The 23,551-nt window shown below is 65.9% G+C and overlaps 1 protein-coding gene across 8 annotated transcripts in view; it reads left to right on the forward strand.

Moving 5' to 3' along the window:
* Nucleotides 1–22,861, forward strand: part of KCNQ2 (potassium voltage-gated channel subfamily Q member 2) — a 54,279-nt gene extending 31,418 nt beyond the window's left edge. For 2 of the 8 annotated variants that reach the window (XM_030309196.1, XM_030309198.1), the window contains 8 exons: nt 89–157; nt 3,333–3,361; nt 10,592–10,780; nt 11,325–11,433; nt 11,767–11,898; nt 13,624–13,731; nt 16,282–16,405; nt 16,663–22,861. In XM_030309196.1, coding sequence (XP_030165056.1) covers nt 89–157; nt 3,333–3,361; nt 10,592–10,780; nt 11,325–11,433; nt 11,767–11,898; nt 13,624–13,731; nt 16,282–16,405; nt 16,663–17,355 — 1,453 coding nt within the window. In that variant the 3' untranslated portion in view covers nt 17,356–22,861. Of the gene's footprint in view, nt 1–88; nt 158–3,332; nt 3,362–7,331; nt 7,386–10,556; nt 10,781–11,324; nt 11,434–11,766; nt 11,899–13,623; nt 13,732–16,281; nt 16,406–16,662 lie in introns of those variants that run through there. The other 6 variants (XM_030309197.1, XM_030309199.1, XM_030309200.1 and 3 more) reach the window with 6 other exon arrangements.
* The last annotated feature ends 690 nt before the right edge of the window (nt 22,862–23,551 follow it).

A 23,551-nucleotide genomic window follows, 5' to 3' on the forward strand; every position in this document is an offset into this window, starting at 1 on the left:
TGTGTGTGCAGTGGACGCTGGTGAGAGCAGGGTGAGGGTCCCCCAGGCCTAGGCGGCCAGAAGCTCACTGTGCCTCTTCTCGCCACAGACTGATCCCGCCGCTCAACCAGCTGGAGCTGCTTCGGAACCTCAAGAGTAAATCTGGGCTCACCTTCAGGTCAGCAGAGGGCGCCTGGGCTGGAGCTCAGGGAAGCGGGGGGGGGGGGGTCTCAGCCCTCCTGGGGGTCCTCGGTGAGGGGCAGGCAGCCACAGGAGGTCCCCGGCACTGCTGGCCACGGGGCCTGGTGGTCTTGGTGGTTTCCAAAGCTTCTGCTGACCTGGTTGAGGCTCCGATCTCCAGAGGGTGGCCGGTGTGGGGGGTGGGCACAGAGGGTGCTGCTCCGTGTGGGGCCAGGGGCTCCTCCCGTGGCTGGCGTGCCAGCCCCAGGCGGGGGAGAGTCCATCCCTACATCTCTCTGGAGCAGCGGGCGGACGCACACGCTACGGTGCTGGTTCTCTTGTAATCCCCCCAAATCTGCGACTCGAGTGCAGGGGCACAGAGCCGGGTGTGTGGAGGAGTGGCCGCCTGGGCCCCCGCGCAGAGGGCTGCCCCGCGCGGCTTGCCACCTCTGAAGAGGGGTCAGCGGGGTGTGCCGCCCGTAAGGGTTGAGCGGTGGCCCCCATCCCCTGAAGGTATGTCTGCGCCCCGGAACCCGTGAACACAGCCTTCTTTGGAAAAAGCTTTGCAGGTGTTATCATGTGAAGGATCTCAACATGAAACCATTCTGGATTAGCATGGGCCCTAAATCCCAAGACAGCGTGCCTGCGTGAGGGGAGGCAGGAGTGGGAGGGATGTGGCCGGGGCCCAGGATGCCTGGGCCACCAGGAGCTGGGAGAGGCAGGAGGGACACCCCCCCCAGGCCCCGCCCGGAGCCTCAGGGGAGCTCGGCCGCCCCAGCTCGACAGAGTAGCTCTGTGTTGTGTAGGCTGCCTGGTTTGTGCTCCTGTGCGGCCTGGCAGATGAGTGCAGGTCTGTAACCAGATGTTAGGAGCCTGTGGCACTACCCACGGTGCCTGGGATGGGATATGGGAGAGGACGGTCTGGAAGAAATGGAAAAAAGACACAGGAAAGTCCTGGGTTCCCTGGAGGAAATGATTGACGGGAAACACGGCCGTGGGGGTGGTTCCAGTAAGAGCTCCGGGGAGTGAGGAGCGTGGCGGGGACGGTCTGGTCAGGGCACAGGCCGCTGGAGGGTGCCGTACGCGCTGCTGGTGAGGTCTTGCATGGAAATGGGGATCGCTGGCTACGGGAGGAAGGCCACTCTTGTCACAGACGGTGGCAGACAGGCCGAACCTCATGGAAGACACTGTCTGGGGCGGTGAGGGGAATTGAATCAACCTCAGAGCAGAGAAGCCAGTGCCTGAAGACTCGGGGCCGCGGCCCCGTCGAGACCGCGGGGGACAAAAGTTAGGAGATGCGCTCTGGAAGGAGGGTCGTGGGCGGGGACAGCCTTGGTGGGAGAGCTCCGTGTGTTGACGGGCGGGTCTAAGCTCTCTTGGCAGAGGCGGTAAGGTGGGTCACCCGGAGAGATGTGTGGGAACCCTCCTGCACAACTGCCTGTCCCCGTGGCGTGTGCGGGAGGCCCACGCGGCTGTTAGGAATTTATAGCAGCATGCCCTGGCCGGCAGGGACAGACAGACTGAGCGAAGGAGGGCTTGGCAGTCTGGGGACCCGCGGGCAGGAGACAGGCTGACGGAGTTCCCCAGCCACAAACACGCTGGGCCTTCGGGGCGAGGAGAACGGCTGGGGCCCGGGCGGGTGCGGGGCGGGTTCGGGCCGGGGCCCCTGGAGACCACGAGGCTCTTGTGACCAAGAGGGGCTTCCTGCTGGGTCTCAGACCTTGGGCACTGGTGACCCTTTATGCCTTCCAACTTCTCCCTGTTTGGGTGGGCCTGTCTGGGCCTGTCTGTCCTGTTGTATTTTGGGGACAGATCACTGGTTTTCTAGAGTTGACGGGTCCCCACCTGGAGAGGACTTTTACCCAAGTGTGGATCACGTGCACTTTTCCTCGCGCCCAGATGAACGAGACCCCGCGGTTATGGGTTCTCTGAGCTACTGAGCGTTAGTTGAGATTTGGACGTAGGGCTGATACTGTCATGGGTTGAGACTTTGGGGTGTTGGGGTGTAAGGTGGACATGAATTTTGGGGTGCTAAGGCACAGACCGTAGTGGGTTTAGTGGTGGCCCCTGGAAGATGTCCATGCCCTTGAACCGTGAGTGGACCTCATTTGGGAAAGGGGGGTTTGAAGAGGTAGCTAAGGATCTCAAGGGAAGGTCATCCTGGATTGGGGTGCCCCTAGACCCAGGGACACGTGTCCTGGAAAGACCAGCCACAGAAGATAAGCCCCGTGACAGGGAGGTGGAGACTGGAGGGACACGGCCACAAGCTCAGGAGTGCAAGGGGCCCCCAGGGGCTGGGAGAGGAGGAGGGACCCCACGCTCCCCCAGGCGGGGAGCTGCGGACCGACACTTGGATTTCTGACTTTTGGCCTCCAAACTGGAAGAGAAGCTCCCGTGGTTTTAAGCCGCCAGATTTGTGGGTCTTTGTAATACCGTCACCGGAGACTCACCGGGCGGCTCTTGGCGTCTGAGCTCCAGGGCGGCTACAGGACGGGCATGAGGGGTCCCACGGAGGCCTCTGCACCCCGCGTCGCTGGACTGTGGGTGGTCTGGCACCCCCCGTCGCCTCTGGTGCACGGATCTGCCAGCCACAGCAGGACGGTACCTGTTCTGCCAAGACTTTGGACACGCCCCGAAGAGCCCACTCGGGTCACCTGAGGTTGCCCCGCAATTCAGCCGAGGAAAGTCCAAGCCGCCAGCCTTCCATTCAGTTCATGAAGAGCGTGGGCCCTGGAAGTCACCTACCCCCAGTCGGGGTGCGCTGGAGAATTGCCCTGGGCCGAGCCAAGCACAGGCCCGGGACCACAGCCCCTTGGCCTCTCCGCTGGGAAACAACACGGAGAAGAGTGACCCCAAGAAGCCACAGTGGGAGCCAGAACTGGGGCAACTGTCCGTCCCGAACCTTGGCTGTGGAGCCGGAACCCTCCGGCGTTTCCATCTACGCTCACTTAGTTAACGTTGGCGGTTCTCATTAAAACGTGTGCCCCTCACGTGGGCCTCGAGCACTTCCAGAATTCCCTCTTTCCTCCAGGACCTGCCTCCTCGGGCCCTCCAGGGGCTCTCGGGACGGGTGGGCCTGAGGTGGGGCTGGGGGGCGGGTCCACCGGGCCCTGTGTGGGGTGGGGTCCGCCTGACCGACCTGCTGCTAACAGTCTTGTCGCTTCTGTTTAAAGGAAGGAGCCTCAGCCGAGCCCTCTCCAAGGTCAGTGCCCGCTTGCCCCCGCTGCCCCGGGTATGCTGCCGTGCGTGGGGGCTGGCCCCTCCGTGTCTGTGCACTGTCATCGCGGGCCCTGTGCCCACGTGTGGAACTGTGTGTCTGGACCCTGCCCGGCCACGCTGTGGGCCCTTAAATCACTTTGCCTGTGCTCAGCGCCCCCCGTCCGCCCCTGGCCCTGAGGCAGGAGACCTCTGCGAGCACCCCTAGTCCGGGGCAGGGCCAGACGCCCTCTCCCTGCCTCATGCCTCTTTGGTGGAAACTGAGCCCTGGCCCTGTGAGTGTTGCCTGTCCGCCCTGCAGGTGCCGCCTTCCGGTGTGCAGTCAGGCAGGTTAGAGATGGGGTCGCTCCCAACCCCACCGTGTGCGGGGACTCCGAGGGCTATCTCTGCTGGGAGCAGAGAAGGGCTGATAGCAATCTGATGTTTTCCTGTACTAAGAAGAAAATCGACTGTTTCATGACTTCCAAGTCTGATAAACCCCAGCCTGCCTGTGTATCACCATGCTGAGCTTGGGGTGCGCCCCCCCCCCCAACACCCTGCCGCGAGTCTAGTCCCTTCTGGACCGCAGGCCACTTAACTGGCCACTCAAGTTAGGCTGAGCTCTACCCTCTCCATGCACCGGGGGAGGGCACGCTCCTCCCCCACGTTCCCCCAGAGGGGGTGACAGAAGACTGGCCACACTCTTGCCCCGAACCACCGCAGGAGCAAGGGTGACCAGCCCCTCAAAGCGGCTAAGAAAGCCGACCCTGGACCTGGCTGGTTTACCCGGCACACAGACCCCGTGCTCACCATCAGGGGGGATGCAGAGCACATGCCCAGCACGGCCGGGCGTGTGGGGGACCAGGGGGGCTGCCCCCCACGTCCTCAGTCCCCATCGCTGCTGCTGTGTCGGCCCTTCCGCACCCTGAGCCGGGGGAGCGGGCCCGCAGCTCTGCCCCGGTCCATCTGAGGCCCCCCGGCCTCATGCGGCCTCTCGTTCTCCTCCCACGACTCTCGTCTCAGCGTCTCTCTCTCTCTCTCTCTCTCCTGCCCTCCCCCCAATTTGGACCTCTTGCCTGCCCCCCCAAGTGCCTTTAATCTTGTCACTGCCCTTCTTGGGCCCCTTTCACGTCCGTCTGTCTTTGGGGAGGAGGTGGCTGACCCTGAAAGCAGGACTCAAGGTGAGGACACAACGGGAGCCCTCCCCCGGGCTCTCCGGTACGTTCCGTGGCTCCCCTCTCCTGCTTTCCGCACACCACTCCTCTGTCTCCTCCCTGTGTGTCCATGTGTCCCTGCCTGCCCGTGACCCAGTGGCTTCCCCAAGGGCTGGCCTGGCCCAGCCCTCCTCCTGGCGCACCCGGGCTGAGCCCTGGGACAGAAGGCCTCTCCTGGGACATACACTTGTCAGCTAGGTGACGGAGGGCAGCATTTCTGTCCCCTCACTCGGGGTGGCCACAGATCCCCTTTTCGGCAGCCAGAGCACCGTAGGGATGCCAGAAATTCTTCTGCCGCCAGGGCCCCCAAGGGGGGGCCTGTCCCGGGGCTGCCGGGCAAGGGGACCCTGTTCCGTGAAGTGCTAATGGGGGTGTGGTTCCCCAGCCCCTCCCGCATGGCAGTGGGAGGTAGTGGCCTCCTGCCACCTGCCACCTGCGTGCCAGGATCCCGCTGGCACGCACCAGTCTGGGCAGGTGGATGGGTGGGCACAGGGACCCTCACTCAGCTGCCGTGAGACCCCCTCCCAGTCCTGGCTCACGACGGGCATGCGCCCCAGCTGTGTTGGGGTCCTTGGCTGGGCCGGTGTCAGACCAAGGCCGTCTGTGCCCGGGCAGGGTGGGGGGGCAGGCCGCGGGGTCTCGGGCTGTGCCGCTCTGGGTGTGTCTGATCTGCCCTTTGCCCCATCCCACTTCTCACTGCCCCCCACCCCCCGTGCCTGGAGGAGACCCCCCCCCCATTCCTCCAGCTGCTTTCCCCTTGTCTGTGTGGGTCCCTCCTCGTCGAGGCAGCCACGTGCTGTGTCCGAGTGCCTGTCTGTTCAGTCTGGTCTTGGTGAGTGTCTGTGGGTGCCTCTTCCACTCACTCAACCCCCAGGCCCCCTGGGCGTGCCTGCCCACCCCTCCCGGACCCTTGCTGTCTGCTGGCGGTTCTCAGACCGGCCCGGAGCTCCACTTGGCTGCTGCGGGCAGGAAAACCCCAGCGCTGGCCTGAGCCCCGAAGGAATGGGCCCCTGAGTTGGGGGGCCTTGAGCCACGAGGCCCGTGGGGCAGCGCTCAGGGGCCGTGGGTACCCCCCGGCTCTGGTCAGGCTCTCAGCGCACTGTCCCATGGGGGCGCTGCTGGCCACGTGTGACCGGTTCAGGTTTTACTACACACGAGAGCCAGTCCTCCGACGCAGGTGCTCAGGAAGCAGGCAGCGGGCGGACAGGTGGGTGGTTATGTCTTTGGTGCAGCTGGGAACGTGTCCCCAGGCAGTGTTGGGCCCTTCCGGGGGCCGGCGTCTATGCTGGGAGTTTTGAAGGCAGCAAAGCTGTTTGGGGGGTTGGACAAAGCTAAGGTCCTTCTAAGGCGCTGGAGGCAAAGCCCATCCCCCATCACCCTCTTGCCCTGGACAGAGCCTCCGGGTGGTGGGGGCTGGGGCCGTGTGCAGGCCCAGGGAGCCCCGGGGGGCGGGGGAGGCAGCAAGGTGCTCTCAGTCTTTAGCTGTGGTGGGACTGTGGCTGACGTAAGGGTGTGCCTTGGGCAAGAGCATTTGCCCCAAATTCGAGGGTCTTCTGTGGACAGAGCTGCTAGGGGGCGGGGGGGGGGTGGTCCGGGTCCTGGGGATACTGAGTCACAGGGAAGTTTGCCCCCGGGACGTGAGGGCACTTTCTGATACAGCTGGACCCCGTTCCCTCACCGAGAGGACCCCACAGGGAGGAAGTCCCCCCTGGAGGGAGGGGGCTGGGGGGCCCATGGCCCTCGGCCCCCGGGCCGGCATGGAGCGCTCTGGGCAGTCTGAGCTGTGCACTGGTGGGAGAGCTAAGTGTTGGGGACCGGAGGCGCCCTGTGGGGACGCCGGCAGGTGCCGCCAATGTTTGTGTGTGGACGTCGGGCAGCCCTGCCTGGGGCTGGGTTGTGTGAGCAGGGGGGAGGGGAGGGGTCGGCGTGTCTGGTTCCTGTGCCCGCGGTTTTGAGAGCAGCTGTCTCAGGCCATAGCTGCAGGGGTGGGGGGAGGGAGGGTGGCCTCAGGAAGACCAAAGACTCTTGTGTGTTTTCACTTTTGCTTAAAAATGTGCACGATCTAGTGCAGAGAGATCTGGGGCCTTCGGGGGAGGTTTCGGGGACCGCAGACCACTGGGGGAGCCTTTTCTGAGCTGCCGGCAGGCCCAGCCCAGCCCAGCCCAGGGCTTCAGCACCGAGACCCAGACGGACCGACTTGGGCGGTGCCCCCAAGGCCCCTTTGCTGAGCGTCCCTCCAGGGACAGGCAGCCGCTGGCTCCTGGATGTGCCGAGGCCACTGCTGACCGGCGGCTGGCTGGGCTCGGCAAAGCCTCGGTGATCAGTTTGTGACGCCAGAGGTGCACGCTTTCCCCCCCTAAAATGTGTGCTTTCCGGAATCCTGTCCATCTAGAACAAGCCTTTTGCCAAGTCTCGCCCCGCGTATTATTTTTGGTTGGCATGAAGATAGCAAAAAATAATACATTTTTAAGAAGACGTGGCCCAAAACTCTGACTCTGGAAGGAAAAGGTATTTTTGGAGGAAAAAACGGGAATTTTTTTCTCCAAAAATAGGGCACTATTTTCTTTTCCAGGCCGGCGGAAGACTCTCTGTGCAGGCCCCTCACTGTCATTGCTCAGACCAAGTGCGGCTGCTGGACCCTGAGCCCCAGGGCTGCATCAGGGTCGGCGTGGTGCCTCAGTTTACCTGTGCTTTCTGCCCGCTTCGCCCGGCCCAGGCCCCTCTGGGCGCGCCCAGGACTAACTGTGCTCTCCTCATTTCCAGTAAAGGCAGACCGTGCAGAGAGCCCCTGTGTGGATGCTGCCCTGGACACTCTAGGTACCGCGGGCGTGTCGCACGGACCGACCATTGCTGCACGGCTGTACTCCACCTCCTCTCCCGCTCCAAACACTGCTTATTAGAGGTTCTAGATGAGTGAGGGCGAGGCTGGCACCCCGCCCCGGCCCCCCAGGCCCAATTCTGATTGGCAACTCGGCCTCCACGGCCCCTCGCGGCGGAGCCCCGGGCCCCCTCTGATTCCAAATGACGGCCGGTGACGGTGCTGGCTGCTGGCGGCACAGATGCTTTTGTCCCCAAGCCAAACGATGCCCTGCTCCAAGCAGGAGGTGGGGGGGGGGGGGCCGGCCAGGGGCTCTGAGGCAGGAAGGGCGCCGGTGGTTTCCGGGGTCCTCATCACTCTCCGGTGAGCCTTCCCTCCGGGGCTCGCCATTCTAGCACCTCTACTATGCACCGAGGGTGGCCACTCCTCCCCGGCCGCCTCACCTGCGGGAGGCATCTCCGTCCTGTGTGTGCGGGCTCCCCCGTGGCCCTGCACACCACCAGACGCGCCGGAAAGCCAGAGGCCCACGGCACCCCCCTTCCCCTACAGGCTGGTTTTGGGTGGACCGGAAACGGCCCCCTGCCCCGTGGGCTCCTTGTCCGCACCTTTACTCTCCGTCCACTGTCTGCTGTGGGGTGTGTGGAAGCGTCTGTCCTGCTTGCTCTGGGTCCCCACCCCCGCCCCGTCCCCCTCCCGCCTGCCCCCCTCCCCGGCCAGAGCAGCACGCAGCCCCACGGCGTGTGGGCAGCTGCACTCGCCTGTCATCTTGTGCATGTGGCGGTGCTGGCCCTGGGCGCACGGTGTCGAGCGGCGGGCGTGGGGAGGGGCTGTGCAGCAGGACCAGGGGCAGGGGCATGCTTGCCCACCTGCATCTCTGCATGCCTCGAGTCCCCACCGGAGGCGGCGCTTGGGGGACACTCGCAGCTCCGGGACCGGAGGCGTTGGGCCCCGGCAGAAGCTGCCCGCTTGTCCAGAGCTTGTGTCCAGGGGGCTTCTGGCCACAGGCTGGGCCCTCGGGTAAGGGGCCGTGGTCAGGCTGCTGGGGACCAGACGGCCAGTCCAGGAGCCCAGGCCAAGCTCAGCCTCACGGATGCCCCGTCATCGTTCGCACTTTCCCTGGGCATCCGTGGTCGAGCGCGGGCGGGAGGTCCTCCCCGCGGATGCTGGCTCCCTCCCCGCTGAGCTGGGCCCCGGCTGTGCAGACCCAAGCGTGGCCGATGTCGGTGCGGGCCTCCCCCCTTCCCCCTCCCCTCCCCCGGGTATTTAGGGTTTCGCTGTGGGCAGCAGGCAGGGGAGGAGAAGGCTGGGGCTTGGCTGTCTCCCCCAGACCCTCCGGAACCTGCTCCCTTGTCCCGTGTGAATGCCAGAGCACTGGTGCCAGGAGAGACCGCCCCTGCACACCACACGGCGGTCTCGTCCAGGGGTCTCTCCGCCGGAGCAGGTGGCCAGAGCCCCAGCCCGCGTTGGTTTGCTTCTGTCCTTGGCTTGTGAGGTTATTAAGGCAGCCCTTCCCTCGACCCCTGCTGCAGCAGGGGGCTGCGTGGACACCTGGACGTGGGGCGGGTCTGGGGGGCCGGGGGCCGGGTGCTGCACACTCTGAGCTGTGCATTCTGGGCACCCACATGGCGGCCTCTTGCGGCAGAGCGGTCCCTCACCGGTCTGCACATTCCGAGAGCTGGGACAGCAAGGCCTTCCTGTGGCTCCGTCCTCGAGACGGCTGCGTGGGGCCCAGCTCGGGGGCTCAGCGGGGCACGTTGCTTCGTACGGTCTCACTGGACCAGCTGTTGATCTCCGTTGGGAAGGAGGAGGTCGTCTGTGCGGAGGGCCGCACGGTGCCTGGATTCCGGCGTCCCTCGCACCCCGTCTGGCCTTCTTGGCCGTGTGCTGGGCACAGCCGTTACGGGCTCGGGCCGGTGTCTGAGCCAGCAGATGCCTGCTCCAGCCGAGTGGGATCCACACCGCAGCTCAACTTCTAGCTCTTACGGGCTCCTTTCTTCCCTTTTTCCCTGTCCTGGGGAGACCTGCTCACTAGCAGACGGGTGATCTCAGCTGCTCGGGGAGGTGGGAGGGGATGCCGTGTCCAGGCTGGGTAGACCAGGCCACTGGCCGTCTCTTCTCCGTGGCCAGTCATGTCTGCGCCGTCTCAGGGACCTGTCTCGGCTGTGGGTTCTGGTTGGGGCCGATGGGGGTGGCTGACCCAGGGGAGCCACAGTGGGGTCTGGCGATGTCTGAATGGTGAGCAGGTGATGGTGGCTTCCCGGTGACAGCAGAGGCCCCCGTCGGGCCCCGGGAGCAGCGCAGGGCTTTGCTCAGAGGCTGTTCTAGAAAGTTCTGTGGCTCTTTGCATGTGCTGGGTGTGAGCAGGTTCACAGTTCACAAGAGCCATGCTCTTCCACAGTGGAAACTGTCCAGTGGGAGGAAGCCAGGGGCCAACTGGTCCCTGGGCCTGACCTGCCCCCGGACCACAGTGACCCACTCCTGTCTCGTGGCTGCTGCCCAGAGGGTATCAGACCCAACTGCACGGGGAGGCCCGAGGACCCCTGGCTGGCCACGGTGGCCCCTCCCTGTGGCACGTCCCTTCCACCCCCTGGAAGTGTGGGCGTTCAGTTCCCGGATGCATCCTGTATGTGGGGGCGGGAGCCTGTGCTGGCCCTGGTGCCGGGGAGAGGGGACGAGCCTCACAGGACACCCCGGCCCCCTCCACGCTTCCCTGCTTCCTGCCCTGCTCCAAACCTTTCTCCAGGTGGCTCCCGGGGTTTGGCAGAGGGGGTTTTTGGCAGCTGTGGACCTCACCCCCCTCCAGACCCTGGGGCAGTTACGGGGTATGGAGGGGCAGGCAGGGAAACCAGAGAAGGTTGCCAGGGAAAAGCCACACCCACGGGGCATTTTGGGGCCCTCGTGCCGCAGAGTGTCACCGTGGGGTTGGAGACCTGGCAGGACAGTGTGGAGAAGGCCCAGCACCTTTCCGTAGCCCCCAAAGTGATTTAAGAGTCCACTGCCCCCCCCCCCCCCGCGGCCATGCCGAGCACTGAGGGGCCCTAGGGGCGCCCGTGTGTGCACGTGTCGGCGTGGGCTGTGAGCGGGACGTTGTGGGTGTGAGTGTCCTTTGCACAGTGACTTCTCTTGCTGTCTTTCTGTGTGTCCGCCCCTGTCGGTCCTCGTGGGAGCAGTCAGAAGGTCGTTTGAAAGACCGTGTCTTCTCCAGCCCCCGAGGCGTGGCCGCCAAGGGGAAGGGGGTCCCCGCAGGCCCAGACCGTCCGCCGGTCACCCAGTGCTGACCAGAGTCTGGAGGACAGTCCCAGCAAGGTGCCGAAGAGCTGGAGCTTCGGGGACCGCAGCCGGGCACGCCAGGCCTTCCGGATCAAGGGCGCCGCGTCCCGACAGAACTCAGAAGGTGGGTCAGGGCCGCCGTCTGCCTGCGCTCTCGCTGCCCCCCGAGCACCACCCGGGGCCCCGGAGCCCCTTTGAGCAGCGACTCTCCTCGACTCTTTCTTCTGAGGTGCAACTCCCGTAACTGTAAGGTCAGCCACATCACAGTGAGCACTTTGGTGGCAGTACGCTCAGCTTTCATTCCAGCACATTCTTTGGCTCGGAGCAGACCTGCACCTGTAAGGGCCCCTCCCAGCCCCGGCCACTGCCAGGCTGCTGCTGCCCGTGTGCCTTGGCCTCCTCTGCACTTTTCACACAAGCGAGTCACGTGCTGTGTGCTCGCACGCCCGTGCTGGGCCGCAAATCGGCTTCATGCCTGTTCGTGGCTGGACGATCTTCCATGGTTTCTGTCCACTTTGAAGCCGTCCTGTGAGCCGCTCGGCTGAGGGGAGCAGGTGGGCTGGAAGGTGGCTTCCCGGGGAATCAGGGCGCTGCTCGGGGGAGGGGGGCGGCCCCTCTGCCCTCGGTGCAGCTCCGCCCCTCACGGGCCGCGTCTCGCCCCCGCCCAGAAGCGAGCCTCCCCGGGGAGGACGCCGCGGAGGACAACAAGAGCTGTAACTGCGAGTTTGTGACCGAAGATCTGACCCCAGGCCTCAAAGTCAGCATCCGGGCCGTGTGGTGAGGGACTCAGCTTCCGCTCCTCCCTGGGTGCGGGCCCTCTGGGGGCTGCCGGTGGGGAGCGTGTGCTCTGGTGAGACACCTGTGCCTCGTGGCTCCCGTGGCCCCTCATGCCACGGCTGTCACCTACCCGTCCTGGGTGCAGAGCACGGAGGCTACTGGCGGGGGGGGGGGGGGGGGGGGGGGGGACAAGGGTCGTCTGCACCCCGGGGCCCGGGAGTGGCCCGTGTACACAGAGGGTGGGTGACCGGCCCGGATGATCGTGGCGTCGGCCGGTGCCTGTTCTTGGGGGTGCTGGGTGGTGCGCGGGGCTCATGGCTGCCCCCACCCCAGCGTGATGCGCTTCCTGGTGTCCAAGCGGAAGTTCAAAGAGAGCTTGCGGCCATACGACGTGATGGACGTGATCGAGCAGTACTCGGCCGGCCACCTGGACATGCTGTCCCGCATCAAGAACCTGCAGTCCAGGCAAGAGCCCCCCCCCCCCCCCCGCCGCCCGCCAGCCCTGGGGCGTGGAGGCCGGGGCCTTCTGGGCCACAGCTGGGGTGGCTCCGGAGGCCGGGGGGCTCCGGCGGGGTGGCGTCCCTCAGGGGCCAGCACGGGGGGTGGGGGGCGACGTGGGGGTCCTCGTGCCGCCCCCAGAGGGGGGGTGGCGGACGGGGCTGTGGGGACGCGGTGGTCGGCCCTGCCTGCCGCCGCCTCCGGGCCCTTCCTCTCGGGCCCCACGCCGGCCCTCCGTGGGCCTTCTGCACACCCTCGTGTGGTCTGTCTGTTGTAACCTTTCCGTTGTCTCTCCCTTCTCGCCCTCCTGCCCCCGCTCTGGTGGGCGAGCGTGTACGTGTGTGTGCATTCACATGCACGTGTGCGCGTGCGTGTATCGTGTGAACGCACACGCGCGCGTGCACGGGTGTGGGCACCTGCGGCCACGGTACAGGTGCACGTGTGTGCACACGTTATGCATGCGTGTGGCGTGCGCATGTGCCTCTGTGTGTGCTGTGGGTCCACGCATGTACGTGTGCACCTGTGCACACCGGTGTGCGTGCGTGTTGGGGGTGAGGGTGGTTGTCTCGAGAGAGGGAGCCGTGGGGCTTTGCGAGCCCCGCCGGGAGCTGCTGCTTATTCTAGGACAGGGGCTTGTCCACCCCCGTCCCTCACGGGCGGCCCCCTGCGTTCCAGGACACGTGTGAGGGGTTGGCCTCAGCAGGGCACGTACACGCGTGTCCACGGACCCGGGCGCACACCCGAGCACAGGCGCGGACACATGCACACACGTGTGTGTGGTGTAAGGAGCCCACGTGGCTGTTGCCGTGGTCTCCCCGGAAGTGAGTCACACGCTTCCGCCAGCAAGAGCCCCGCCCCTGCCCGTGGTCCCTCAGACTCCACTGGTCTGCCCCGGCCACCTGGGTCCTGGCTGCAGCAGGGTCCGGACGGTCAGGGGACAGTCGTAGGGCTCAGCCAGCTCCCCAGGCCCTGACGGTAGTGAAGTCCTCGTCCTGGGGTGGTCAGTGTGCCCCTCCCGCACCTGGACGCCAGGGAAGGGTCTCTCTGGGCCTTAAGCTGCTCCCGTCGGGCAGGTAGCGGGGGGTGACCCTGTCCTCCACACGGCTGAGGCTGCGCGGTCAGCTGCTCACCGTCCCCCACCGCCCCCGGGCGGCAGCTAGACCTGTGCCGTGCACGTGGGCATATGTGAGGTGCGAGTGTGTGCGTGTGCAATTATGCACATGCAAGCAAACGTGTGCCTGTGCAGCGTGCGTGCAAGCTGAGGCGTGCAGAGTGTGGACGTGCACGTGCACAGGGGTGTGTGAGACAGAGTACTGCAGCGGCTCGGCCGCTGGGCCTGTTCCCATGTCTCTCTCACCGAGGTTGATTTTGTTAACCAGGCTCCTCTGTCCTACCCGCCCCCCTCCCCCTTCTGACCGGAAGAACAAAGCACATGGGCCGCCCCAAGGACCTGGGATACCTGCCCCTCACTGGCAGGGCCCCACCGTGGTTCACCGGCACCCTCGGAGCCGTGCCCCGGCTGCGGTGGCTCCGGCGCACACACCTGCTGGCCCGGGCAGGCCTGGGGCCAGCCACGTGGTTGCGGGCCCCCCTAGTTCTGGGCTCGCTCGGGCGCCTCCCAGGTTAGGTGAGCGCCTTCCGCGCTGTTTCACGATGCATTTGGTGGTGTCTCTTTTCTTGTTCACTCGCCAGGATAGATATGATTGTGGGCCCCCCACCCCCTTCAACTCCCCGGCACAAGAAGTACCCCAGCAAAGGACCCGCGGCCCCTCCGAGAGAGTCACCCCAGTACTCACCTAGGTCAGGACGCCAGCCCTTCCCGCCTTGTGTCTGTGGAACGGCCAGCCCCCTTCGCTCCAGGCCACATGACGGCAGCACCTGGCCTGTATCCCGACGGGACATCGGGGAGGCGGGGGGGCTGCTCCTGGCGGGGGGGGGGGTGCTGTGTCAGGGTCCCGGGGAAGCTTTCCATGGGGGGCTCCTTTCCACGGACATCCCAAGTGACGTCTAGCCTGGGCGGGGGCCCCCCAGCTGGCGGTGTCCTTCCCACCCCAGCCCCCCTGCCCCTTCCCCCTGCGCCCTCCCTGCAGCAGGGCTCACCCGGGCTGCCTCGCGGATCTGAGGAGCGCCTGTTGCTTCTCCCGCCTTGGAGCCACCCGGGTAGAGTAGTAAGGAAGCCCCCCCCAGGCACCCAGCACTCGGCTGGGTGCCAAGGGGACGCGTGACAGTTCACCGCGTCATCTCCAGTGGGCAGAATAGTATGGAAGCCGGTCCCGGCTGATGGGCGGAGTGGAAGGTGAGGGCACGGTTAGGTGGGGAGTTCACAGAAGCAGCTGTTCTAGTGACGAGTTCAAACTTCGGTACCTTTCTGCCTCCTTGGGACAGATGGTGGCCGTAACCTGTGGCCCTTGGGCAGGGCTGCTCAGCTGAGGGACAGCGGAGCCCCCAGGGCAGAGAGGAGGGCCAGGGCAGATATGCCCTGGCCTGCTGGCAGCTCAGGGGCAAAGGGGCCCAGGAGCATCCCGGAGGCCAGCAGGGACACTGCCACGTGGATCCAGGCTGGCCCCTGGAGGGACTGGTGTGTTTGACCCGTCCTCCCCACGTGCCAGGGTTTCTGCACGCGAGGCTGAGGGTCAGCATGCTGGACCTCTCAGCCTGATGGCTCTTCCGTCAGAAAGGGGTCCCTGACGAAGGAGGCCTGACCCAGGGCAGCCTCTGACAGTGTTTGCTGGTCCGCTGCTCTGCCCGTCCTCTCCCGCCTTGAGACGCCAGCCCGTCCTGGGCATGGTGCAGGGGGCAGGGGGCAGGGGTGCGCATCCAGAGCCGTGAGCTGGGAAGGTTCTGTAGCCCTCGGAACTGCCCGGGCCTCCGGACCGGCTGCAGCCCCAGGACACGCAGATTCTCACAGAGAAGGGGCCGGAGACACAGCATGGGCACGTGGGGGTTTAGCCTGACCCCGCAGCCCGAGGCCAGGGGGAGGGAGGGCACAGGCCCCTTAGAGGCCCCTCCCCCAAGCCCCGGCAGCGTCAGCTCCAGGCTCCCAGGGGGGACCGGCCAGGCAGGTGGCCCGTCATGTGGCAGGGGTGAAGGCGCTGAGCACCTGTGCCTGGACTGTGTGGACACTTGGAAACACCAGGGAACCCTCCTCCCTCTCCACTGGCGTCTGCTTGGAGCCCGAGGGTCCCCCCGCTGCCCCCCGCCCTTCCTGGTCCTTCGTGCATGAGTCAAGCATGAAGTTCAGACAGAGCATGAGGCTGTACTGTGGCTGACGCAAGCCTGAACCCCTCTTCTGCTTCGTGCAACAGAAAGAGAACGATCCCCCCGAGCCCTGCTCCCCATTCAGAGGCAGACAGAGCAGCCCGTGGGTGAGGAAGGAGGCCGAGACGTGGCCCCGGCCAGCTCACGTGGCCTCCTGCACCCCGAGACCTGAGGAGTGTGCCTCGTGCTGGAGGCTCCCGACCGCCCGGCGGGGGTGCCGTTTGCCGGGCCGGTCGGAGGGCTGACCCAGCGGCTCGCACACAGCCCGGGCCTTTGTTCCCGCGTGAGCCCCCGCGTACCTGTGGGTCTTGGCTCAGTGTCAGGAGCCCACACCGCAGCGGTGGCCCCTTCCGAGCCTGTCGGTGGCCCATCCCGTTCGGCCGGGGATCGTACCGATGTCCTCCTCCCAGATGGAAACCTTCCACCTCCGGCCGCCGTTCGGGACCCGTGGCCTCCTTCGAGTTGAGCTCAGCCGCGCTGTCCGTCCCACACGCGCGAGCACACGCGCACACACACACGTGCACACGCCCAGCGAGCACACAGACTGGTTGGCAGTGGCTCTGTCTGCCCCCACCCCGTGTTGTGCGTTGGCGGTTTCCTGTGTTGGTCTGTGTCCCTCCCTGTCCGGTGTGCATGGAGCCGCGGCCCTCATCATCTGCTTCTGTTCCTGCCGCAGACGTGGAGCTCCGCCCTCCCCAGGCCGCCCCCCCCCACCCCCCTCCCCGGGTTGGGCTGACTGAGGTCACATTTAGAGGAGTAAAGCTCAGGGGAGGGGGCGGGGCACGGGGGGCAGGGCAGCTGAGGGGTGAGCGGTCCGATCCCTCTCCACTTTACTCCTCGTTAATGTGCCGCCCGCCGGAACGCAGCGGGTGGGAGCAGACCCCTCAGGCTCAGAGAGCAGGGCGAGACCAGGTGCCCCACGTCTACCTGCCCTGGCGCCCTGCTGCCCCCCACCCCCCACGCCCCGGGCGGCTCCGGGCCCAGCCCGGAGCCTGGATCTGGGGGCCCATGGCCTGGCCCGGGAGGAAAGGGCCACGGGCCCCGGCGCACCCACCCGAGCTCATGCTGGGGGGTGGGGTCTCTTCCCGGCAGAGTGGACCAGATCGTGGGGCGGGGCCCGGCGATCACAGACAAGGACCGCACCAAGGGCCCAGCCGAGGCCGAGTTGCCCGAGGACCCCAGCATGATGGGCCGGCTGGGGAAGGTGGAGAAGCAGGTAGGAGGGCCCCCCAGCCCAAGGTGGGGGGCGGGGGGGGGGGGAAACGGGGGAGGCCACGGCCCTTCCTTCCCTCTGGACGGTTCGCTCCAAGGGGTGGACCCACGGTGGACAGCAAGGCGGCCCAGAGGCCACACAGGCTGGCGCGTGGGGTCGGGGGCAGAGCCCCTCGTGCGTTTGCTTCTGCGCCCACGCGGGGGAGGGTGCCCGCCCGCCTCCCGGCAGCTCCAGGCCTGGTCCAGCGGCCCCTGTTTCAGGTGTTGTCCATGGAGAAGAAGCTGGACTTTCTGGTGAACATCTACATGCAGCGCATGGGCATCCCCCCGACGGAGACGGAGGCGTACTTCGGGGCCAAGGAGCCCGAGCCGGCGCCGCCCTACCACAGCCCCGAGGACAGCCGCGAGCACGGGGACAGGAACGGCTGCATCATCAAGCTGATCCGTTCCGCCAGCTCCACGGGCCAGAAGAACTTCTCGGCGCCCCCGGCCCAGTGCCCGCCCTCCACCTCGTGGCAGCAGCAGTGCCACCCGCGCCAGGGCCACGGCACCTCCCCTGTGGGCGACCACGGCTCGCTGGTGCGCATCCCGCCCCCGCCCGCCCACGAGCGCTCGCTGTCCGCCTGCAGCGGGGGCAACAGGGCCAGCACGGAGTTCCTGCGGCACGAGGCCGCCCTGCGGGACAGCGACACGTCTATCTCCATCCCGTCCGTGGACCACGAGGAGCTGGAACGTTCCTTCAGCGGCTTCAGCATCTCCCAGTCCAAGGAGAACCTGGACGGCCTCCACAGCTGCTACGCGGCCGCGGCGCCCTGCGCCACAGTCAGACCCTACATCGCGGAGGGCGAGTCGGACACGGACTCGGACCTGTGCACCCCGTGCGGGCCCCCGCCGCGCTCCGCCACCGGGGAGGGCCCTTTCGGCGACGTGGGCTGGGCCGGGCCGCGGAAGTGAGGCCGCCCGCCCGCCTCCCCCCGACTCTGGCTTTCCAGGTCTGCAGACGGGACGCTCCTCAGCGACGTGGGCGGGGGCGCCTTGGTCTCGAGAAGTGAAGTCCGGCAGAAGTTATTTCTTAACGAGGGGCCGCCAGGCCGGCCGTGCCCTCTCTGCAGACCGCTGGCTGGGGTGTGAGCAGGGGTGATGGCAGAGGACAGACCCCTGGCGGTAGGGAAGAGGCGTGCGGTCAAGGAGCAGGGCCCGGTGAGGGTGGCATGCCGCGAGGGGCAGGATCGGTGGCCTTGAGGCCCGCGGGGAGGGAGCTTGGGCCGAAGGAAGCACTGTTGCCCCGTGGGCGCGGCTTGGTCTTGTCCCTCTGTCCCCGCGAGGCTGGCACGATGACGCCTTCTCTCCAGGGAGCTGCTGGCCTGCAGAGGAGGGGGTGAGACCTCAGGGCCTCCCGGCCTCGGCTCCTGTGGGGAGGGGCCTGCTCCACAGGCTTCTGGAACGGGGCCGTTGCGGGGGGCTCTTGCAGCCACCGGAGGCCTGGGGATGGGCACCCCCATGTGCTCCAGGCCACGGCCAGCACCAGATAGAGCCCCGTGTGCAGGGAGCATGCTGGGTGGTTGCGGGCTGGTGTTTCTCGGCCCCAGGGCCGGGTAGGTCATGGTGAGCAGGTTCATGTGCTGTCTTTCCCTGGGGGCCCTGCCTCACTGCTCCCCCACTGGTGCCTCAACAGGACCCAGGGCAGGACGATGCTATGACCCCTGGGGAAAGCCTTCAAAGCCCCCCAGAGGTTGGGGGGCCCCCTCCCCCCGTGGAGCTGAAGCAGCCCTGTCCTGTAGGGTGCCTCCTTCGTCCCCGCTGCGGCTGACCGTCCACCCACCCGCTCTGCACTGACTGGTCCCTTGGCTGTGACTTCTTGGTATCCTGGGAGTCAAGGATGACCGTCTCCAGCCTGAGCCTCAGGGAGCAGGGGCCCTTGTCTCCTGTGGCTGGCACCGTGGCGCCAGGAACAGCAGCTCTGAGCCAGTCTCAGCAGTCTGTGGGGTGGGAGGCATCTGGCATTTGGAAGCGCAGCCTGGGCCCCTGGCTATCTCTGCGGCAGTGACCCCTGCGTGTGCTCGGGCTGGACGCGGCCAAGCCCGCTATGGAGTGACTTCGCCCCAAACACTAGGTCCTGGGGGAGCTCTGTCATGACTCGGACCAGAAGTGGTTGGCGAGAGAGTCTGCCTTTGTCCTCGGAGAAGGGCTTGGAAAACAGTATCTGAGGGTCATGTGCCCCGGGCACGAGGTCCAGGTGCTCAGAGCTCTTTAGGGAGTGATGTCTCTTGACCGGGCAGGGGCCATTGCTGTGGGCTCTGTGCCTGTCCCCTCCCCTTGCCAGGACACCCCAGGTCCCACCATAGGCGCCTCTTGCTGGCCGGGCAGCAGGTGTCTGTGCTGGGTCTGTGTTTGCCCACAGCAGAGGGCGGAGGGCGGAGGGCAGAGGGCACAGGCTCAGAGGTGGAAACCGCTGTTGCTGTCAGGGTCCAGCCTCCGGGAGGGGAAGGTGTGGAAGTTGCCACGGGGCCCCGGGAAGGAGCGCCTCTGGGGCCGTGCTGGCTCCCTCATGCTGAGGACCGTCCTTCTCCAGGGCTGTGTTTCTCCGGCCTCGGGCCTCAGGGTGGTGGGAAAAGTCCCTGCCCGTGCAGACGCCGTGGGCCTTGGTGTGGCCTGTGCGGAGTGGCCCGGGGAGGGTGCCTCTCCCATCGCCATCTCCCTCTGGGCTGAGCCCCCTTCGCCCTCCCGGCACGGGGGAGGGGGGTTCCAGCTGCAGACCGCCAGGCAGGGCAGGAGCGGGCGGCCCCTGAGCCAGGCAAGGCCGGGTCGGATCTCGAGGCCCTGTGAGAGTCAGAGCGTGTCGCCAGTGACAGACCCGCCTTGTTGGGTCTCGGCCATCGAGGACTCCACGCCCTGGGTGGAGACGCCTGTTGTCCCGAGAGAAAGGTTGCTGTCCCGTCCCACATGCTCCCTGTGTTGTGTGTCCCTGCAGGCGGGAGGAGCTGGCCTCAGACGTGCTCCCTGTCCACAGAGCCGCTGCACAGGGGGAGGGGTCTCTCAGGCCGCAGCAGGAGGGGTCTCAGGCATGTTCCACGTCCGCAGGGGGGACGAGAGGCCTCCTGCCTGAGACCTCTGGCCCCTCCGAAGGGAGGAGGCACCCAGCTCTGGGGGATGGTTTAGGGGCTCGGCTTTGGGAGATGATGTCGTAGAGGCCCCCTCTCGGGACGCCCGGACCGAGGCCTGGGCGGTGCGTGTCCCTCACGGCACCCACCCCCTGCCCCAGGGTCCCACCCTCCGAGAAGCATAGCAGGAAAAGGCTGGAGGCATCCGCAGGGAGCTTGAGCCCTTGGTTGGGCGTGTGCGTGATGGGAGTACGGAGCCGGCCGGTCACCCTTGGCACATGTGGCAAAGGTTTCCTAAGACAAGGGCACTTGTTAGGCCAGAGTATGTGCCCCCACCAGCCCATGGCCCTGTGCTCATGTACACGCTTGCGTACGTGCAGCACACGCACATACACAAGCACACCCACGGGGATGTAACTTGGCACACACATGCTCACGTGCACGCACACACTCATGTGCACACACACTCGTGCACACGTACACATGTGCAGCCCACCAACACATGCACACAATGCGCACACACGGGCTCACTCATACACACGCTTACAAGCGCACACGTGCGCACACACACACACAAACTTCACACGCACACGGTCACCCGCACATGCTCACACACACTCATACACACACAAGTTCACATGCACACGCTCACCCATACACGCTCACGTGCACGCGTGCACATTCGCACACAAGCTCACACATGCACGCTCACCCATACGTACTCGCACATGCACACGCCCACGTGCATGCACTCTCACACGCTTGCCCAGTGTGCGTGCACGCCGCATTTCTGACCTTGGTGGCCCTTTGTCTGACTTCTCTCTCTGGATCTGTCTGCTTTACGCCCTGAGAAGCTAACAACTTCGAGTGGCAGGTGGCCGGCGGTCCCGGGCTCCTGGGCAGGTCTGGCAGAGGGGCCACCGGGGCCCGTCAGGGGCCCACGCGCCTCACGTCAGCCGGCCCGGCGGCTGTCCAGAGCCTCCGTTCGGCCGGATGCCGCGACGTGACTTGGGCTGGGCTGGGGAGGCCCGGGTGTCCGGTTGTAACCCTGGGGCCCTGACCTGCTCCCTCTGCCCTCCCTGGCCACACGGGCGTCACCCTGTCCCTCACCGGCACCCTCTGGCCCAACATCTCCTGCCTGCCCACGTGAACTCATGAGCCATGGCCTCGCTGGGCCTCCCTGGAGGATGGAGGGGCCCTGGCCAGGTGGCAGAGGCCTCCCTCGGCCTGCCCGCCTGGCCCCTCGTACGGGAGGGCGCTCCCCTCGTCGGGGGCGCTCGCCTCAAGCCCGTTTGGAGGCTGGAAAGGTGCCTGCGCTCTGGGACCCCACACTGCAAAGGGTGCTCTGTAGAAGCCCATCTGGTTAGAGCGGGAACTGCCCTGTGGCTGCCCCTGGTCCCCGAGCACACGAACCAGCCAGGTGGGGCAGCATCGTGAACTAACCTTGTCCCTTGTATTAGGCTCACGGATTCAGCACGTTAACACGGGAGAGAAGCGGGGGGGGGGGGGGGGGGAGGGGGGGCGCCCTCTCTTCTGCTGGCCCTCACATTCAGGGGGCGCCCCATAAAGCAGGTGCCCCTGCCTCTGCTGTTTGTGGATGGAACTCGGCCCTGAGACCGTTCTAGATGCTTCCTGAAGCCCAGAGGTGTGGAGGGCTCCTGGGAGGCCTTTGTAGAAATGCTGACTCTTTGTATCTATTTCGTATTCACCCCGAACTGTAAATAGTGTACAGACCGTGGTGCAGGCGTTTGTTTGCCTCTGACGTCATGCTGCGAGACCAGAGTGACGACAGTGTCCCCGCCCTCTGATGTCACAAGCCCTTGAAATAAACACGGTGTGCAGAGGGGCAGTTTGACAGCCCTTGGGGGGCTTGGGGACATCTTGCACCCGAGCAGGGTGGCTGGGTTCCGAGCAACAGGACGGCTCTGTGCCCCTGGTGCCCCTCCCCCCACCCCATGCTCCCCGGCTCCGAGGCAGACGCTCCCTTCCCCGACTGACTTGCTGTCTTGCGTGGTCTTCCGCTGCCTCCGGTGGTGGTGTGGACAGACCTGCCCTCTGTGACCCCGGAGCCGGTCCTCAGGCCACCTGCTTGGATGTACCAATGCTGGGTGAGGGGCGGGAGGGCTGGGTAGGGCCCAGGAGTAATGGGCTACCTGCTTCTAGCACCCAGGGGAGCCTGTGTGGCTGATCCCCGGGGCAGGCTCCTCTGGGCCCCTGCTGAGCACTAAGTAGGAGAGACGACCAGGGAGGGCTTCCCCGTAGGAGGTGGTGTGGTGGGATTAGGGGCTTGCACCTCTCCTCTCTCCAGGGGACCTGGGAACACCAGCTGCCGAGGCCGGGACGCTGCATAGCCCCCAGAGCGTGCACGAACAGGGGCCACGGGTCACGGGATATGCCATCTTGTGGGGGTGGGGGCTGACCGCAGACGCCAGGAGGAGACGTTGGAGGGAGAGAGGCTTTAGCAAACAGGGTAGAGACAGCACGGAAGAGACACTCCCTGGAAGGGGAGACCCTCTGTCAACCTCTCCAAGGCACCTGTGGGACCGGAGGAGCCGGCTGACCTCCCGTCTTGGACCCCTGCGTGGTGTCCCTGGCTGGCAGAGGACGCCAGGGAGACCCTCAGGACCGGCAGGTCAGGTGCTGGGGGAGGGGGCCCCGAGAGGGGCGGCCCACACGGCCGGCCCTCCCCCGCCACACCACACGCCCAACTCTGGCTGGGTTTCATAATGTCGTTGCCTTAATGCACGTTGACGGAAATTCACCGAGGTCGCCCCATGCCCCCCGGCGTCTGCCGGGCACCGACACAGGACCCCGCCTCCTCCTCCCCGCCGGCTCCGCAGATGGACGCAGAGCGGACGGCGGACCCGGCACCAGCCTTACGTCCGCCGGGCCCTTCCGCGCCCCGTCCCGCGCCCGGCGCCCCGTTCGCCGCCCCGCAGCCCTTGTCCGCGCCGCTGCCTTGGCTGTCTGCACTTTGTTCTTGCTCCAAAGAATACTCATAATGCCTTCAGTACTGCCGTGTACTTTCCACCACTCGTACGCGCCCCTGTACCATTGCCACCGGCCTTTCTTCTCGTGAATGTGTACCACCGCGCACTTGACCCTCGACTTGTGCATTGTCCGTTTTCTAGGGATAGACGCCCAGGGAATGAACTCTAGTTTTCTACGGACCAGCCGAGACGCTGACTTACTCAACTCACTGTCAGGTTGACGCTTGTACCTGAGAGCGGGGCCCAGTACGGCTTTGCCCAGGACCGCAGGGGTGGAATCTGGCAGCAGGGACGCATGTGGAAAGTTCCAGAAAGTTCTACTGCCACAGGGACCTGTGCACTTAGTAAAACACAGTGATTCAACCTGCACGGTGTGTGGCCTCTTTCGTCTTGCACGCCGTCTCGGGGCTGCTGGCCTCTGGCCCTGCTCGCAACGGGCCGGGCGGCGTGAGGCCTCTGTGCTCCACGGTGGGACTCCGACTCTCCAGGGTCAAGGCCTTGGGCTCTGTCAGTGTCCTTTGCTGCCATAACACAGGACCGCAGGTCGTCAGCTTAAGGCAGTAGGAATTCCTGGGCCCGAGCCCGCCAAAGCCCCTTCCCGTCCCTGCTGCTGCCAGAGGGCCGTAGGCTCCAGAGCCGTCCCGGGAACCCTGGAACCTGCACTGTGTGGCCCTTGGGTGTCTGGGCCAGCACAATCCACTCTGCCCAGATTTCTCTGCAGCTCTGGGGGTCCTGGTGAATAACCCTGCTCCCATGTGCTCTGGGGGGGGGGGGGAAGGAGTCCCTCGCTACCCCCTCACACACTGGCCCCCTGCACTGCACGGAGGAGGCTGTGGAGGAAGGCAGGAGCCTGCCCGTGACCGCCCTAGCGTCACCGTGGCCATGGGAGAAGAAGGTCGTCTCTTGCATTCGATGGTCTTTGGCTCATTTCTCTGCGCCAAGAAGTTTCGCTCAGTTTCTCTAGAATTGTCACCTAGGGCTAGGGTTAGGTTTGGCTGTGACTAACAGAGAAGCCTTAAGTAACCATGGGTTCAACAGAATAGACTCATATTTGTCTCT

Source organism: Lynx canadensis, chromosome A3 (genome assembly GCF_007474595.2).
Source record: "Lynx canadensis isolate LIC74 chromosome A3, mLynCan4.pri.v2, whole genome shotgun sequence".
In the NCBI taxonomy this organism is placed as follows: domain Eukaryota; kingdom Metazoa; phylum Chordata; class Mammalia; order Carnivora; family Felidae; genus Lynx; species Lynx canadensis.